Source organism: Rhinopithecus bieti, unplaced genomic scaffold (assembly GCF_001698545.2).
Source record: "Rhinopithecus bieti isolate Rb0 unplaced genomic scaffold, ASM169854v2 scaffold_71542, whole genome shotgun sequence".
NCBI classification, from domain to species: domain Eukaryota; kingdom Metazoa; phylum Chordata; class Mammalia; order Primates; family Cercopithecidae; genus Rhinopithecus; species Rhinopithecus bieti.
The window spans coordinates 462717-480606 of NW_016826746.1; the positions used below are offsets into that span (position 1 = coordinate 462717).

The 17890-nt window shown below is 46.2% G+C and overlaps 1 protein-coding gene across 1 annotated transcript in view; it reads left to right on the top strand.

The window, feature by feature from the left end:
- The window catches only part of SLC1A6 (solute carrier family 1 member 6), a 33725-nt gene that overhangs the window by 5442 nt on the left and 10393 nt on the right, over positions 1 to 17890 (top strand). The window contains exons 2-7 of the mRNA XM_017863576.1: positions 586 to 797; positions 1619 to 1756; positions 5042 to 5246; positions 9317 to 9359; positions 11616 to 11959; positions 17259 to 17492. Coding sequence (XP_017719065.1) covers positions 593 to 797; positions 1619 to 1756; positions 5042 to 5246; positions 9317 to 9359; positions 11616 to 11959; positions 17259 to 17492 — 1169 coding nt within the window. The 5' untranslated portion in view covers positions 586 to 592. The remainder of the gene's footprint in view (positions 1 to 585; positions 798 to 1618; positions 1757 to 5041; positions 5247 to 9316; positions 9360 to 11615; positions 11960 to 17258; positions 17493 to 17890) is intronic.

The window sequence follows — 17890 nt, forward strand, 5'->3', positions numbered from 1 at the left end:
TTTTTTTTTTTTTTTTTAATTTTTATTTTTATTTATTTGTTGCTCTTAGAGACAGGGCTGTGCTCTGTCACCCAGGCTGGAGTGCAGTGGTGCAATCACAGCTCACTGCAGCCTCAAACTTCTGGGCTCGCGATCCTCTCGCCTTGGCCTTAGAAAGTGTTGGGATTACAGGTGTGGGCCACTGTGCCTGGTCTTGGTGCTTTTTTGGAGGGGTGGAGGTCTCACTATCTTGCTCAGGCTGGGAAGATCATAGCTCACTGTAACCTTGAACTCTTGGGCTCAAGTGATCCTCCTGCCTCAGCCTCCCAAATAGCTAGGACTACCACCCCCAGCTGTTTTTAATTTTTAGAAACAGGGTCTCACTATGTTGCCCAGGCCAGTCTTAAACTCCTGGGTGCAAGTGATTCTCCTGCCTCCGCCTCCCAAAGTGCTGGGATTACAGGCCTGAGCCAAAACACCCAGCCACTCCCGCCTTCTGAGAGTCCTCAGGAAGCGCTCATTACTCTTGCCAGCCTTCGCCATCTGCCCACGCCTGCCTTCTGTGTCCTGGCCCTCACCAGCCCCAGCCTTCTCTGTTTCCCGCAGATAGACCATGAGCAGCCATGGCAACAGCCTGTTCCTGCGGGAGAGCGGCCAGCGGCTGGGCCGGGTGGGCTGGCTGCAGCGGCTGCAGGAAAGCCTGCAGCAGCGAGCACTGCGCACCCGCCTGCGCCTGCAGACCATGACTCGCGAGCACGTGCTGCGCTTCCTGCGCCGAAACGCCTTCATCCTGCTGACAGTCAGCGCCGTGGTCATAGGTGAGCTCTGCCTCCTGGAGGGCGGGGACTTCAGGGAAAGGCGGAGACTTCAGGGAAATTCCTGGCCCCTACACATCTCTTTGCTCCACCCCCCTCATTCTCACCTGCACACACGTCCCAGTCCCACCAGCCACCCTCAACCCCACATAAAGACACACCACACAGATGAATACGCGTGTGTGCAAACACAACTGTGTGCACACAATGTCACATGCATATCCTTGTGTATACACACACACATATACACACATATACAATGTACGAACACACTGCACACACACATAGGCATGCATTGAACTTATAGGTGCAAACACAGAAACATGCACACTTGTGCATGTATATTGGAACTTATAAACACATTCACATCTCCACATGCATTCTCCTGAGTACTCGTGCACACACTTATGAGTTTAAAAACACGTGCATTCGCATGTTTGAAAATAGTAACATACACACAAATCACACCTATAGATGTCCAGGAAAACACGTGTGCGTATTCATGTGTATATGCACCTGTATACAGACACCTATGCCTGTTTACAAGTGAACATCTACCGTCACATATCCTGGATATATATAGACTTACACATTTACATTTACACAGACACGGACATGCATTTACACAATATCAATATGGTAACCCATACATGCATACATTTCGACAATGTCTGCATGCATCAGTGCACACACGAATACACACATTCATAGGATATTTCTCTCCCTCACTCCCACCCTTGCCCTATCCTTCTTGGGGTGGATGGACCCTGCCTAGGGCTGGGCAACCCAGACTTCAGTCCATGGACCCCTTCTTTCGTCCCTAGGGGTCAGCCTGGCCTTTGCCCTGCGCCCATATCAGCTCACCTACCGCCAGATCAAGTACTTCTCTTTTCCTGGAGAGCTTCTCATGAGGATGCTGCAGATGCTGGTGTTACCTCTCATTGTCTCCAGCCTGGTCACAGGTGAGAGAGCCCAGGCCAGTGCTGGCCTCCAAGACCCATCCAGAGCCTCAGCTTGAACCCAGAGCCAAGGCCATCCCAAGCATGGGACCACTTCCTTGACGTGGCAACTCAAACACGGAGCCTGCGTCTGGTCTGGGGTCCTTGGCCAAACAAAGCCCAGGTCCCGATCGGTCCCAGGTTCCAGACCCCATATGACCCCACCCCACTTATCTCGGTGGGCTTCCTGTCCTTTTCCTTGGAGGTAAAAATGCCAGCCTGCAAGGGACTCAGTATCACCCAGAAGTGAGAGAAAGTCTTGGAGGGGCAGCCAGGGAGAGTGGCTGGGACATGGTGTGGATGTGCAGGGAGTAGGGTGTAGATTAGGGTGTGGAAGGCGCGTGAGATGGAGGTGACAGCTTGGTGGGTAGAGGGTGGGATGGGAGTATGGTTGGCTTATGCAGGGGTCCACAAACTTTTGCTCTAGAGGGCTGGATAGTAAACATTTTCAGCTTCAAGGGCCATATGGTCTCTTCTGCAAACTAGAGTTGATCCTTGAACAATTTGGGTGTTAGGGGCACCAATCCCCACACGGTCAAAAATCCACGTATAAATTTTTATTTTTTTTTCCGGAACCTCACTCTGTTACCAGGCTAGAGTGCAGTGGCACCATCTCAGCCCTCTCACTGCAATCTCCACCTCCCAGGTTCAAGCGATTCCCCCGCCTCAGCCTCCCAAGTGGCTGGGACTACAGGCACGCACCAACACACCCGGCTAATTTTTTGTATTTTAGTAGAGGTGGGGTTTCACCATATTGGCCAGGATGGTATTGATTTCCTGACCTCATGATCTGCCCACCTCGGCCTCCCAAAGTGCTGGGATTGCAGGCGTGAGCCACCGCGTCGGGCTCACGTGTAACTTTTGACTCCCGAAAAGCTTAACTACTAATAGCTTACTATCGACTGGAAGCCTTACAGATAGCATAAACAGTTGGCTAACTCATATTTTGTATGCTGTATGTACTATATACTATATTCTTTTCTTTCTTTCTTTCTCTTTTTTTTTTTGAGACGGAGTGTCACTCTGTCACTGAGGCTGGAGTGCAGTGGCGCGATCTTGGCTCAGTGCAAGTTCTGTCTCCCAGGTTCACGCCATTCTCCTGCCTCAGCCTCCTGAGTAGCTGGCGCTACAGGTGCCCGCCACCATGCCCGGCTAATTTTTTGTATTTTTAGTAGAGACGGGGTTTCACTGTGTTAGCCGGGATGGTCTTGATCTCCTGACCTCGTGATCTGCCCACTTCGGCCTGCAAAAGTGTTGGGATTACAGGCATGAGCCACTGCGCCCGGCCATTATGTGCTATATTCTTAAAATACAGTAAGCTAGAGAATAGAATTTTAACACGAAAATCAGGCCAGGTGGGACGGCTTATGTCTGTAATCTCAGTGCTTTGGGAGGTTGAGGCAGGAGGATTGCTTGAGCCCAGGAGTTAGAGATCACCCTGGGCAACACAGTGAGACTCCAGCTCTACAAAAAATAAAAAACTCAGCAGGACGTGGTGATACATGCCCATAGTCCTAGCTACTCGAGAGGCTGAGGCAGGAGGATCACTTGGACCCAGGAGGCTGCAGTGAGCTATGATGGTACCACTGCACTCTAGCCTGGGCAACAGGGTGAGACCCTGTCTATTAAAAAAATGATAATGAAGAGAAATTTTATTTACTATTAATTGAGTGGAAGTGGATCATCATAAAGATCTTCATCCTCATTGTCTTCATGCTGAGTAGGCTGAGGAGGAGGAAGAGGAGGGCTTGTCTTGCTGTCTCAGGGGTGGCAGAGGTGGAAGAAAATCCATGCATAAGTGTACTCGAACAGCTGTGAAACCCATGCTGTTCAAGGGTCACTTGTACTCGATTCTGCCATTGTAGCACAAAAGCAGCCATAGACAATATGAGAACAAATGGGCATGATTGTGTTCCAATAAAACTTTATTTACAAAAGCAGGCAGAGGGCCGGATTTGGCATGAGTAGCAGTTTGCCAATCCCTGGATTTGGGGATGGGGAAGAAGAAAAAAGCATGAAGAAATGGTTTCTTAGGTTGGGTTTCCTGGAAGCAGAGCCTGACTGAGATGGGGATGTCTGCACAGGTGATTTATTGTGGGGTAGCTCTCAAGAGAAACTCATAAGGGAGTGAGGGAAGTGGGACGCGACTGGGAAACCAGTGAAGCAAAGATGTGGGTTTCAGAAGAAGGCTGGCCTGTCAACCTGATTCCGTGGGAAGCTCTGGAGTTTGAGCAGAGCAACAGAGTTGAACCCTTCCCCAGCTCTGCTGCCACCTGAATCAAAGGAGTTGGCCATTGTGAATCCTTGCACGGTCATTCATTGGCTATAGGTCTCCCCTGGGGTTTTTGTGGGCAAGGCAGTTCCTGTTTTGTTGAGGGCAATTCTCAGGAGAAGGAGAAGGGGGCAGCCTGAGCTATTTGTAGACAGTGCTCTTGGGGCTGAAGGATCAGCATATTGGCTTGGGAAAGGGTGTAGGAGTGGAGCACCGAGAATATGTGCTACAAAGGGTGTGCAGTGAAGTGGGTTGGAGGAAGGTGGGATTTTGGGATGAATAGTGGGATGACAAGCAGAATGAAAGTTAGGTTACGGGCCAGGCGCAGTGGCTCACGCCTGTAATCCCAGCACTTGGGAAGGCTGAGGCGGGTGGATCACCTGAGGTCAGGAGTTTGAGACCAGCCTGACCAACATGGTGAAACCCTGTCTGTACTAAAAATACAAAAATTAGCTGGGCGTGGTGGCAGGCACCTGTAATCCCAGCTACTCGGAAGGCTGAGGCAGGAGAATTGCTTGAACCTGGGAGATGGAGGTTGCAGTGAGCCGAGATGGCACCATTGCACTCCAGCCTGGGTGAAGGAGAGTCCGTCTCGGAAAAAAAAAAAAAAAAAGAATAAAGAGAAAGAAAGTTAGGTTATGGTGCAAAACGAGAGGAAACAAGAGTTAACAGAGGATGGGGTGAAAGAGTGAAAAAGATTGGCTTGGAGTAGAGGGAAGGCAGTAGGATAGTGGAATGCTGCTTGGGATAAGGGTTGGGGTGGAGTGTGAGGGTGTGTATTTGGAAAACAGAATGGAAGTAGAAAGATGGTGGTGCGGGTGAATGGATAATGAGTGGGTTCTGGGTGGGCTGTAGGAAAAGGGATGCTTGGTGGGATGGCTGTTGAGTTGGTAATATGGGGAGGGTGGAACGGATGGCTAGGAGAGCTGGCCTTGGGTATGCATGGAGCTGCGGGGGCCACATCATCTGTCCTGCAGGTATGGCATCCCTGGACAACAAGGCCACAGGGCGGATGGGGATGCGGGCAGCTGTGTACTACATGGTGACCACCATCATCGCGGTCTTCATCGGCATCCTCATGGTCACCATCATCCATCCCGGGAAGGGCTCCAAGGAGGGGCTGCACCGGGAGGGCCGGATCGAGACCATCCCCACAGCTGATGCCTTCATGGATCTGATCAGGTATGCCGACCTAAAAAATCACAGTATACATATTTGGAAAAGGAGACTTTATTTATTGTGAAGGTTATAGCCTGCAAAGTGGTCATCCCACAGGCTGGGAAGTATGCATCTGGTCAGGATCAGAGACAGGCACTTCTAAGGAGGAAGGGTTGGAGTAGGAGCTTTATGCTGAATAGGCTGGCTAAACATCCATATTCAACAGGTTGTAGGAGGAGCTATGAATATTAATGTAGGTGACCCTGATGCATGCATATTGAACAAAGTTGCATGTAACATATGACCCCATGTCCACTTTGGGGTAGAGACTTAACAATTAGTTAACATTTAAATGTATCACATTTAGGCTTTATACATCAAAAGGTCTTTTCAGGACACGAAGGTACCCAAATGCACAGCCTCTGTCAATGAGCCAGAACCAGCCCATGGTCAGTGGTGTTATCAGGAGAAAGTTACTGAAATCGGTCTCTTGCCCAATCAAAGCTGTAGTTACGGCTGGTGGAACAAGGGCCCCATTAGTCCTTGTCTGAGCTTATGAGTTGTAATTATTTTAACATTGCTTATCTTAAGGCTAGTGTTTGTATAACTCCTAGAGAAAAAGAAGAACCTTTTGGCAGCTAGAACACAATTTATTATTTGAGTGTAGGGTGCATGACTTCACCCCTGCCTGGCACGGCCTTAGATCCTGCTTATAGTTTGGTATCTTATTGCCACAAGGAGCGTGTTCTATCAGTCTTATGATTTCTGTTTTAATTAATTTAACACACTAATTTAACATTGATGTGGGTTAGTTGTTGTGTCTAGATTATAAAAGGGAGAGGGTGTAAGAAGGCATGTCTGACCTCCTGTCCCATCATGGCCAGGAACTCAGTTTTAAGGTTGTTCTGGGGTCCACTTGGCCACAAGAGAGTCTGTTCAGCTGTTGGCGTTGGTGGTGGCTTAGGTGTTACTTTTAGTTTACAGTTGACTGTACTCATTTTGATATGATTTCTGACTCGACTTGCAACAACTCATACTCAAGGAGAGACAAAGGGGACAGGCTGCTGCAGGCTGGACATAGCAGCACCCATGGTACCCATTTTTGGTATCCAATTTCTGCCCTGGAGCCTTGCATATATTCTCCAACGGCAGCTGCTGCTAGAATATGATCTTAGGATATGGCTCTCAAGGTGAGGTCAGAACAGCTGGTGTTTCCCTAAGCATCACTGGAGGGTGAATGATTCTCTTAAAGCAGCATGATTTTTTAATTTATATTTTATTTTATTTTTTACTTTAAGTTCTGGGATACATGTGCAGAACGTGCAGGTTTCTTACATAAGTATACATGCGCCATGGTGGTTTGCTGCATCTATCAACCCATCATCTAGGTTTTAAGCCCCACATACATTAGGTATTTGTCCTAATGCTCTCCCTCCCTTTGCCCCCCTACCCCCCGAAAGGCTCCGGTGTGTGATGTTCCCCTCCCCGTGTCCATGTGTTCTCATTGTTCAACTCCCACTTATGAGTGAGAACGTGCAGTGTTTCGTTTTCTGTTCCTACGTTAGTTTGCTGAGAATGATGGCTTCCAGCTTCACCCACATCCCTGCAAAGGACATGAACTCATTCTTTTTTACATCTGCATGGTAGTCCATGGCATATATGTGCCATATTTTCTTTATCCAGTCTATCCCTGATGGGCATTTGGGTCAGTTCCAGGTCTTTGCTATTGGAAATAGAAGCAGCACGATCTTTTATAAAATTAACTGAATTTTTGATTTTGATTTTATTATTTAAAAAATATTTTTGCTATTAATAGTTGCCTTTACTCTTTTAATTGCTTTTATTGTTATTTTTGCACTCCATCACCCAAGCTGGAGTGCAGTGGCATGAGCTTGACTCACTGCAACCTCCGCCTCCAGGGTTCGAGCTGTCCTTGTGCCTCAGCCTCCAGAGCAGATGGAATTACAGGCATGCACCACCACACCGGACTAATTTTTGTATTTGTAGTGGGGACAGGGTTTAACCATGTTGGCCAGGCTGGTCTTGAACTGCTGACCTCAAGTGATCCACCTGCCTCAGCCTCTTAAGGTGCTGAGATTACAGGCGTGAGCCACTGTGCCCGGCCTATGAAAAAAATTTTAATTTTTAATTTCAGTAGCTTTGGCCGGGCGTGGTGGCTCAAGCCTGTAATCCCAGCACTTTGGGAGGCCGAGACGGGCGGATCACGAGGTCAGGAGATCGAGACCATCCTGGCTAACACGGTGAAACCCCGTCTCTACTAAAAATAATTTCAGTAGCTTTTAGGGAGCAAGTGTTTCTTTGTTACATGGACGAATTATATAGCGGTGAATTCTGAGATTTTAATGCATCTGTCCCGCTAGTAGTGTACATTGTACCTAATGTTTAGGTTTTAATTTCTAACTACTGTCCCTGCCTCCCACTTCTGAATTTCTAGTGTCCATTATATCACTGTGTATGTTTTTACATACTCATAGCTTAGTTCCAAGTGAGAAATACTGTATTTGGTTTTCCATTCCTGAGTTACTTCACTTAGAATAATGGCCTCCAGCTCCATCCATGCCACAGACATTATTTTTATTTTTTATTTTTTTTTAGACAGTCTGACTTCTCACTCTCACCCAGGCTGGAGTGCAGTGGCATGATCTTGGCTCACTGCAACCTCTGCCCTTCGGGTTCAAGCGATTGTCCTGTCTCAGCCTCCTGAGTAGCTCGGATTAGAGGTGCCCACCACCATGCCCACGTCTTTAGTAGAGACGGGGTTTTATCATGTTGGCGAGGCTGGTCTCCTCCTGGCCTCAAGCGATCCACCCATCTTGGCCTTCCAAAGCACTGGGATTACAGGTGTAAGCCACTGTACCCAGCCTATTTCATTCTTTTTCATGGCTGAGTATTATTCCATGGTGTACATATATCATGTGTTCTTTATGCACTCATCAGTTGATGGGCACTTAGGTTGGTTCCATTGCTTTGCAACTGTGAATTGTACTGTGATAAACATATATGTGCAGGTGTCTTTTTGATATAGTGACTTCTTTTCCTTTGAGTAGATACCCAGTAGTGGGATTGCTAGGTGGAATGGTAGATCGACTTTTAGTTCTTTAAGAAATCTCTCGGCCAGGTGCAGTGGCTCACGCCTGTAATCCCAGCACTTTGGGAGGCTGAGGCGGGCAGATCACGAGGTTAGGAGATTGAGATCATCCTGCCTAATATGGAGAAACCCTGTCTCTACTAAAAATACAAAAAATTAGCCAGGCGTGGTGGCAGGCACCTGTAATCCCAGCTACTTGGGAGGCTGAGGCAGGAGAATTGCTTGAACCTGGGAGGCGGAGTTTGCAGTGAGCTGAGATCGCACCACTGCACTCCAGCCTGGGCAACAGAGCGAGACTCCGTCTCAAAAAAAAAAAAAAAAAAAGGAAAAAGAAATCTCCATATCGTTTTCCATAGAGGTTGTACTAATTTACATTCCCACCAGCAATGTGTAAGTGTCCCTTTGTCTCCACATCAATGCCAACATCTATAGTTTTTTTACTCTTTAATAATGACTGTTTTAGCTGGAGTAAGGTGGTATCTCACTGTGGTTTTAATTAGAGCAGCAAGATTTTTGCCACCCAGATTCAAGGCTAGCCTTGGTTCTACCTTAATCATGGGCCTAGGGGAAACCTAAAGTTAAAAGGGTTTAGGAGTTTTCTGTGGATTTTTGAGGCATCACCGACACACGTGTGTTTGAATGAAAGTCCTTGAGGTGATGTAGGGCTCTGGCCACGTGCTCAGACAGACCTGGATTTGAGGGCCATCTGCATCTCTTAGCAGCTCTGTGGCTCTGGGTAGCTTGCATCAATTCTCTGGGCTTTGGTTTCTTTCTATGTGAAACGGGGCATTAAATAGCACTTACGTCTGGGGTTATTGTAGTGTTTAAATCAGATGATAGCAAGATACTCGCTCAGTGCCCAGCCTAGAGGAAGCATTCATGTGTTGGCTGCATTATTGTTGTTCTTGGTGTTAGTATTACTGTTATCACCCTAGATGCTCTTCCATGGTCTAACCACTTTCCTTCTTCTGATGTTTTTCTGCAGAAATATGTTTCCACCAAACCTTGTGGAGGCCTGCTTCAAACAGGTCAGGGGGAAGTACACGCTTTGATCAGGGAGATGCGGAGGGTGGCGGGAGCTTGAGGCTGAAGGGATGGTCCAGGGGTAAGAGGTGGGAGGAAGGGCCGGATGGAGCAATGGGCAGGGGTTCTAGAGGAGTCTAGGAGAAAGGATGTATTTTCCATGGTGATCTGGGAGGGTTAGGGAGAAGGACTTAGGTCTGAGAACGGTAGCTCAGGCTTGTAATCCCAGCACTTAGGGAGGCCAAGGTGGGAGGATTACTTGAGGCCAAAAGTTCAAGACCAGCCTGAACAACAGAGTGAGACCCTCTGTCTTTCAAAAAAAAAAAAATAGATTAAAAAAATTAATTAGCTGGGCACGCCTGTCTCAGCTACTTGGGAGGCTGAGGTGGGAGGATTGCTTGAACCCAGGAGATCAAGGCTCCAGTGATCACACCCCTGCACTCCAACCTGGGTGACAGAGCAAGACCCCATCTCAAAAAAAGGAAAAAAAAAAAAAAAAAAGAGGACTTAGGCCAAGGACTTCTGAGCACAGAGCTAGGGGAGGCATCGAGGCTGGTATAGAGATTCGAGAAATTTTGACCATAGATGGTTGAGGGGAGAGGCCCTCAACTCTGGTTAAGCATTGCCCAGGGAGTTTGTGAACAATTTGGAATCTATACTACTTCCACACATTGGTTGTTCACTTCCTCATTCATTTATTCAGTCACTTATTCTTCAAAAAAATATATTTTAATTTATTTATGTTTAAATTCACACAAAATTATATGTATTAATGAAGTATGATGATGTTTTGAAATATGTCTACATTGTGGAGTGACTCAAACTTATTAACATATCAATTACCTTATACACTTATCATTTTTTGCGATAAAAACACTGAAAATCTACCCTTTTGGTGATTTTCAAATACACAATACATTGTTACTAGCTAGTCACCATGTTGTATAATAGAGCTCTTGAACTTATTCCTCTTGTCTAGCTGAAATTTTGTGTACTTTTAGGGCCAGGCGCGGTGGCTCAAGCCTGTAATCCCAGCACTTTGGGAGGCCAAGACGGGCGGATCACGAGGTCAGGAGATCGAGATCATCCTGGCTAACACGGTGAAACCCCGTCTCTACTAAAAAATACAAAAAACTAGCCAGACGAGGTGGCGGGCGCCTGTAGTCCCAGCTACTCGGGAGGCTGAGGCAGGAGAATGGCGTAAACCCGGGAGGCGGAGCTTGCAGGGAGCTGAGATCCGGCCCCTGCACTGCAGCCTGGGCGACAGAGCGAGACTCTGTCTCAAAAAAAAAAAAAAGAAATTTTGTGTACTTTTACCAACATCTCCCCAGTTTTCCCTGTTCCCCAGTCCCTGGTAAGCACTATTCTATTTTCTGCTTCTATGAGTCCAACTCTTTTAAATTCCACATATAAGCGAGAGCATGCAGTATTTGTCTTTCTGTGCCTGGCTTATTTCACGTGGCACAGTGTTTTTCAGGTTCAACCCTGTTGTCACGAATGACAGGATCCCCTCCTTTTTCAAGGCCAAATAGTATTTCATTGTATATGTATACCACATATTCTGTATCCATACATTCATTGATGGATACTTAGGTAGATTTCATATCTTGGCTATTGTGAATAGTGCTGCAATAAACATGGGAGAGCAGATACCTCTCTGAGATACTGATTTCATTTCCTTTGGATATATGCAGTTGTGGGATTGCTGGTCCTATGGTAGTTCAACTTTTTTTTTTTTTTTTTTTTTTGAGACGGAGTCTCACTCTGTCGCCTGGCTGGAGTGCAGTGGCACTATCTCAGCTCGCTGCAACCTCCGCCTCCCGGGTTCAAGCGATTCTCCTGCCTCAGTCTCCCAAGTGTCTGGGACTACAGGCGCGCACCACCATGCCCGGCTAATTTTTGTATTTTTAGTAAAGACAGGATTTCACCATGTTGGCCAGGATGGTCTCGAACTCCTGACCTCATGATCCGCCTGCCTCGGCCTTCCAAGGTGCTGGGATTACAGGCGTGAGCCACGCCCGGCCGGTAGTTCTATTTTTAATTTTTTGAGGAACCTCCATACTATTTTTCATAACGGGTTTACTGATTCATTCACTCATTCTTCCACGCACTGTTCAAATCATTCATTCACTCATTCAGTTCTGCTGGATAAGATCTTCCAGGGTGTGGGAACTGGGAATCAGTGGTCTCAAGGAATTTCTCCAGGCGAATTCTGATGCATCCGCTGAGTTGAGTCTGGGCGCAATCTCTCTCTATTTCAGTTCAAGACGCAATACAGCACGAGGGTGGTAACCAGGACCATCGTGAGGACAGAGAACGGGTCTGAGCTGGGTGCCTCCATGCCTCCTCCATTCTCAGTGGATAACGGAACCAGCCTCCTGGAAAATGTCACTCGGGCCTTGGGCACCCTGCAGGAGGTGCTGAGCTTTGAGGAGACTGTACCCGTGCCTGGCTCCGCCAATGGCATCAACGCCCTGGGCCTCGTGGTCTTCTCTGTGGCCTTTGGGCTGGTCATTGGTGGCATGAAACACAAGGGCCGAGTCCTCAGGGACTTCTTCGATAGCCTCAATGAGGCTATTATGAGGCTGGTGGGCATCATTATCTGGTGAGTCCTGGTCTGTGCCCACTGGAAGGTGGAGCCAGAGCTGGGAAGTCAGGTTGTGGGGAAGCTGCTGAGGGCTTGCTGGAGACTTTTGGTCATTCATTTATGTATTGGGTAATTCATTTACCCACTCACCAACTCATTCACTCATGTCTTTCTGCAATGATTTTGTCACTAGTTCACTTCCTTGTTCATCTGTTCATTCATTTTTCTATGCATTGGTTAGTTCATGGAATATCTCACTCATTCATTCATTCATGTCCTTCTGCAATGATTCATTCACACATTCACTCCTGTGTTCATCTGTTCATTCACTCATTCTTCTATGTATTGATGAAATCACTCATTCAATGATTTATTCATCTACACTCATTCTTCCATGCATTGATTTACTCATTTCCTCATTCATTTATTGATTCTTCTATGCATTGGTTAAATCACTGGCCGACTCACTAACTCATTCATTCATTCACACTTTTCTGCAATGATTTGTTCACTTGTTCACTCCCTTGCTTATCTGTTCATTCACTCATTCTTCAATGCCTTGACCAAACCATTCACTGACATTTATTTATCTACATTTATTATTTCATGCATTGGTTTCTGGATTTATTTGGTCATTCATTTATTTATTTTTAAAAATTAATGTATTTTAATTGACAAATAAAACTGTATATATTTTCATGTGCAACATAATGTTTTGAAATATCTCTACATTGTGGAATGGTTCAGTTGAGCTAACTAACATAGACGTTATCTCACATGCTTATTTTTTTGTGGTGACAACACTTAAGATCTAGGCAGGGTGTGGTGGCTCATGCCTATAATCTCAGCACTTTGGGAGGCCAAGGTGAGAGAATCACTTGAGCCCAGGAATTTGAGACCAGCCTGGGCAACATGGCAAGACCCGTCTCTACAAAAAATACAAAAAAATTAGCTGGGTGTGGTGGCATGCACCTGTAGTCCCAGCTACTTGGGAGGCCGAGGCAAGAGGATAGATTGAGCCTGGGATGTAGAGGCTTCAGTGAGGTGTGATTGCTGGGGTGACAGAATGAGACCCAGTCTCAAAAAAAAAAAGGGGGGGGGGAGAGACCACTTAAAATCTACTCTCTTTGTGATTTGCAAGTACATGATATATTGTTTTTAACTATACCTACCATGTAGTCTAATAGATCTCTTGAACTTATTTCTCCTATTTAACCGAAATTTTGTATCCTTGGTCAACATCTCCCCAACCTCCCTTCTCTGTGAGTCCCTGGTAACCACCATTTTACTCCCTGCTTCTGTGAGTTTGATTGTTTAGATTCCACAGATAAGTGAGATCATGTGGTATTTGTCTTTCTGTATCTTGGTTATTTCAATTAGCATAATGTCTTCCAGGTTCATCTGTGTTGTCACAAGCAACAGGGATTTATTCATCTCCTATGCATTGGTTAGTTACTATTCATTCATTCATACCTTTCTGCAATGATTTATTCACCCACTTACTTCCTCATTTATCTCTTCACTAACCAATAAATTCACTTATCATTCTCATTTTTCTATCTGTTCATTCATTTTCTTATTCATTTATTCACTCTTCCATGCGTCAGTTAATTCCCTCATTTATGCATTCATTCACTCGTAAATTTATTTACAAACTCATCCATGCATTAGTTAAATCATTGATGGACTCATCTGTTTATTTACTCAGTTAAGTCATTTATTCATTCTAATTCATTCCTTGACCCACTCATTCATCTATGCATTTGTTATTCTTTCATTCATTTACTCAAGTATTCTCTTCATTCACTCATTTGTTCATGTATTTGTTCACTCAGCTACTAACTTGTTTCATCTGCTTATTTCCTTACTTGTTCATCCACTTGCTAATCCTATCCTTCCCTTCCCTTCTCTTCCCTTCCCTTCCCTTCCTTTCCCTCATCTTTTCTTCTCTAAATTCCTTCATTCCTTCAGAAATTTCTTTATTCACTCAGCAAGCATTTTCCCAGGCAGACTTTGTCTTGACCTCTGGAATACAGAGACAGAGTGCACTCATACTTGTCCTCAAGGAGCTCACAAAATCTTAGGGGAGACAGACACATTGTAGATCAATATAACACAAGGTGGTAGGTTCTGTAGTAAAGGAACATTTCAAAAGTGTTGGGAACATGGAGAAGTGAGCAGTGAGTAGAGGGGTACCCAGTGAATGCTTTCTGAAGAGGGAGTCATGAAGAAGGTCACCTGTTAACTGCATCTTGACAGGTGAGTAGGACTTCAACTGGACAGTGAGAGAGGAGACGTATTTCAGGCAGAGAGAAGAGAACATGCAAAGCTTGAAGCTACCTAAGTTGTTTGGAGACTGGTGGGGCATTCAGGAAGGTGAGAGCATGGGGTAAGTTCGGAGTGGCAGTGGACGATATTAACAAGGCTGTCGGATCCCAAATGGGAGAAAACTTTGTATGTCATCCCAAACAATTGGAAAGTTGTATAGTGTTATACGTAAAATGTTTATTTAGAAACAGAATGCTTGTTCCCTAGTGCCGCAAAGAAATAGCACTTGAACATAAATTTAATTATCTCAGCAACGCAATTTTTACCTTCTGCAGAAAGGGTGCTCACTGCAGATGGAACAATGGCAAGAACAAAGGAGGGAAGCCATTTTTATCCCTTACGCAGTTTGTCCCTGCTACTGTGTCCTGTCTCCATTGGCTGGAGCCAGACCTTATAATCTAAACTAAAACCCGACTGGCTAATAACTTAAAACTTTTCCAAGTAGGTAAAAGCAATGGAAAACAGGGGAAAAGAGGAAGTTGCTTACAAAAGGACTTAGAAAAAGTAATAACATTCTCAAATAAGGAAGGGGTATAGGCTGCGAGCTGGGATGTGCCTGTGAGCACATCTAGCACAGATATCTTTGTTAAACTACAAGGAGGTAGAATGTACTATGTGCCTGTGAACATGTCAATAGCTACATAACTACATAGTAACAAAAAGTTACTAGCATAAAGTAAGGAGGCTTGAAGGAAGTTAGTCTTTAAAAGAAATGATTTTTAACACTTAAGATTTATTCTTTAACAAGAAGGGAAACTTTGAAGACTACATATAAGGACCTTGAGGCCAAATTGAGGGCCTGGGAAAGCATTTGAAAGGAATGGGAGTGGGGAGCTTATTCAGGATAAGCAGATAATTAACAAGGAACAATGAAGGCTCAGCTAAATTGGGAACAATGAATGTATAGCACTGTTGTTGGCATGACTGGGTGAAATGTCCAGATTTGCCAGGTGGCTGAGTGTAGGGGGTAAGAAATCATGCACAATTAATCTTGGGCTGAGGAATTTTGCAGGGGATGAGGTGGAAGGATGGAGGTGAGGAAGTTGAGAGAGGGATTACTCAGAGTAAGCACAGAGGTGGATCTAGTCATGTTGACTTGGAGAAGACTCAGCAACTACTCGCCTGGGCTAACTCTGAGCCGTTTGGAGAACACAGATGTGACTGGAGAAGTCCCTCACATCCTCATTTTTGACTCAAGCTATTGTACCACCTTCCCAAGAGGTCCCCGCCTCCTCCAATACATCCATGATGAATGTGAGTCAAAGTAGATTTCTTTCTTTCTTTCTTTCTTTCTTTCTTTCTTTTTGAGATGGGATCTCACTCTGTTGCCCGAGCAGGAGTGCAGTGGTGTGATCTTGGCTCACTGCAACCTCCACCTCCTGGGTTCAAGTGATTCTTCTGCCTCAGCCTCCTGAGTAGCTGGACTACAGGCACACACTACCACACCTGACTAAGTTTTGTATTTTTAGTAGAGACAGGGTTTCACCATGTTGGCCAGGCTGGTCTTGAACTCCTGACCTCAAGTGATCCACCCTCCTCAGCCTTCCAAAGTGCTGGGATTATAGGCATGAACCACCATGCCCGGCTGTAGACTTCAATTTTTAAAGAGAGAGGAGTAGCCATTGAAGCCTAGAAATGAGATGATGGTGCCGATGGCAGAAACTCACACGATTGACCAGTGAGCTGGATTGTGGGGAAAACAGGTGAGCCCCTGATGAACTTGCTTCTTTCATCTTTATTCTCCTTTTTACTCAATACTCCAGCCACACTGGTCTTCTCTCTGGTCCTCCAGCACTCCTAATGCATGCCCATCTCAGTCTTTGCATTGTGCCTGCAATGATTTCTCCCAGACACACAGGGTACCTTCTTATCATGCAAATCTCAGCTTAAATGTCACCTCTTCAGAGAAGCCCTCTCTGACCATCTGCTCAGAAGCAGTCCCATACAGTGACTCTCCTTTGCTGTTATCACCACTTGAAGTTTGTAATTGGTGTATTTCGATGTGTACCTCCTGCTTCCCCATTAGAATGTGTCTTAGTAAATGTCAGCTGCTGTAACAAAAATACCATAGACATCGTGGCTTAAAGAACAAAAATGTATTTCTCACAGTTCTGGAGGGTGGGAAGTCTAAGATCAAAGCACCCACAGATTCCATGTCTGGTGAGGGCTGTCTTCTGGTTCATGGAAGGCATCTTCTTGCTGTGTCCTTGAATGGCAGAAGGATGGAGGGAGCTCTCTGGTGTGTCTTTTATATGGGCACTAATTCCATTCATGATGGCTCCACCCTAATGACCTAATCACCTCCAAATACTGACCCATTGAGGGTTAGGATCTCAACATACGAATTTCGTTGGAGGGGGAAGGGGACATAAACATTTAGTCCATAACAGAATGTAAGTACTATGAGGACAGGAGCCATGTGCCTGGAACATAGTATGTACTCAGTTAATATCTGTGAAATGAATGAATACATTGGTGATTTTGATAGGACAGGTGTTTTGAGAGGGAAATTATTAGGCTGGTGAATGAGTGAGAACAGGCACTGATAGGGAAGAGAATAGGGGCATACAAGTTTCAAATGTGGAACAAAGAGTTGGGGGCAGAAGATAAGGGAAGCTTAGAAGGCCAGAGACAGGGAATGTCTTGGCAATGTCTAGGGAAGGATCCTGAAGGTAGTGATTATTTGGGGCATGGTTGAGAGGGCTTGAATGCGGAGTAGATACCTGAAAGGTTGTATATCCTGGAGTTGTCGGACCTTTTCTACCATGGTGCGGAGATAAGGAAGAGCAGGAGGAGGAGGTGGGCTTCAATCGTGGGGCCTGGTGGCATTTGTTAGCGTACAGGGAAGACTGGGATGGAGTAGAGTGCTGTATCGTGGGTACTGCGTGGCTCCAGGGCCCCATATGAGCAAAGCCTTGGGGATGCCAGCCTCAGACCTGCAAGGGAAGTTAGGAGGGAGCCCTGACAGGTATGTGGCTCCCTCACACAGGTATGCACCTGTGGGCATCCTGTTCCTGATTGCTGGAAAGATTCTGGAGATGGAAGACATGGCCGTCCTGGGGGGTCAGCTGGGCATGTACACCCTGACCGTCATCGTGGGCCTGCTCCTCCATGCCGGCGGCGTCCTTCCCCTCATCTACTTCCTCATCACTCACCGGAACCCCTTCCCCTTCATTGGGGGCATGCTACAAGCCCTCATCACTGCCATGGGCACGTCTTCCAGGTATGGCCTTGCTCCCCACCCCAGCAACATTTCTGGTTGCACTTGTCCTTCATGTCCTCTCCTAGGGCATCTGCCCTCTCCCTTCCTTAAACACCTCTTCTGAGACGTCCAATAATGTTCAGGGCTCTGGAGGGCCTCCAGCTGGTGCAACACCTGGGGGCCAATCATTGTCCTGGGCTGGCTCTCCTGATCTCCTTTTCTCCTTTCCTGTTTTTTACCTTTCTATGGAGGAGAACCAGGTACCAATTTTGAGGTTAAGAGGGAAGGTTCCAGGATGCCCCATGAGCTCAGTTGTTTCCTAGCTCAGAGGGTGTCATCTCTGCTTGTGAGATGGTGTCTGGGAGATCTCTTGGCTGCTGCTTCTCCTCCTCCTCCTCCTCCTCCTCCTCCTCCTCCTC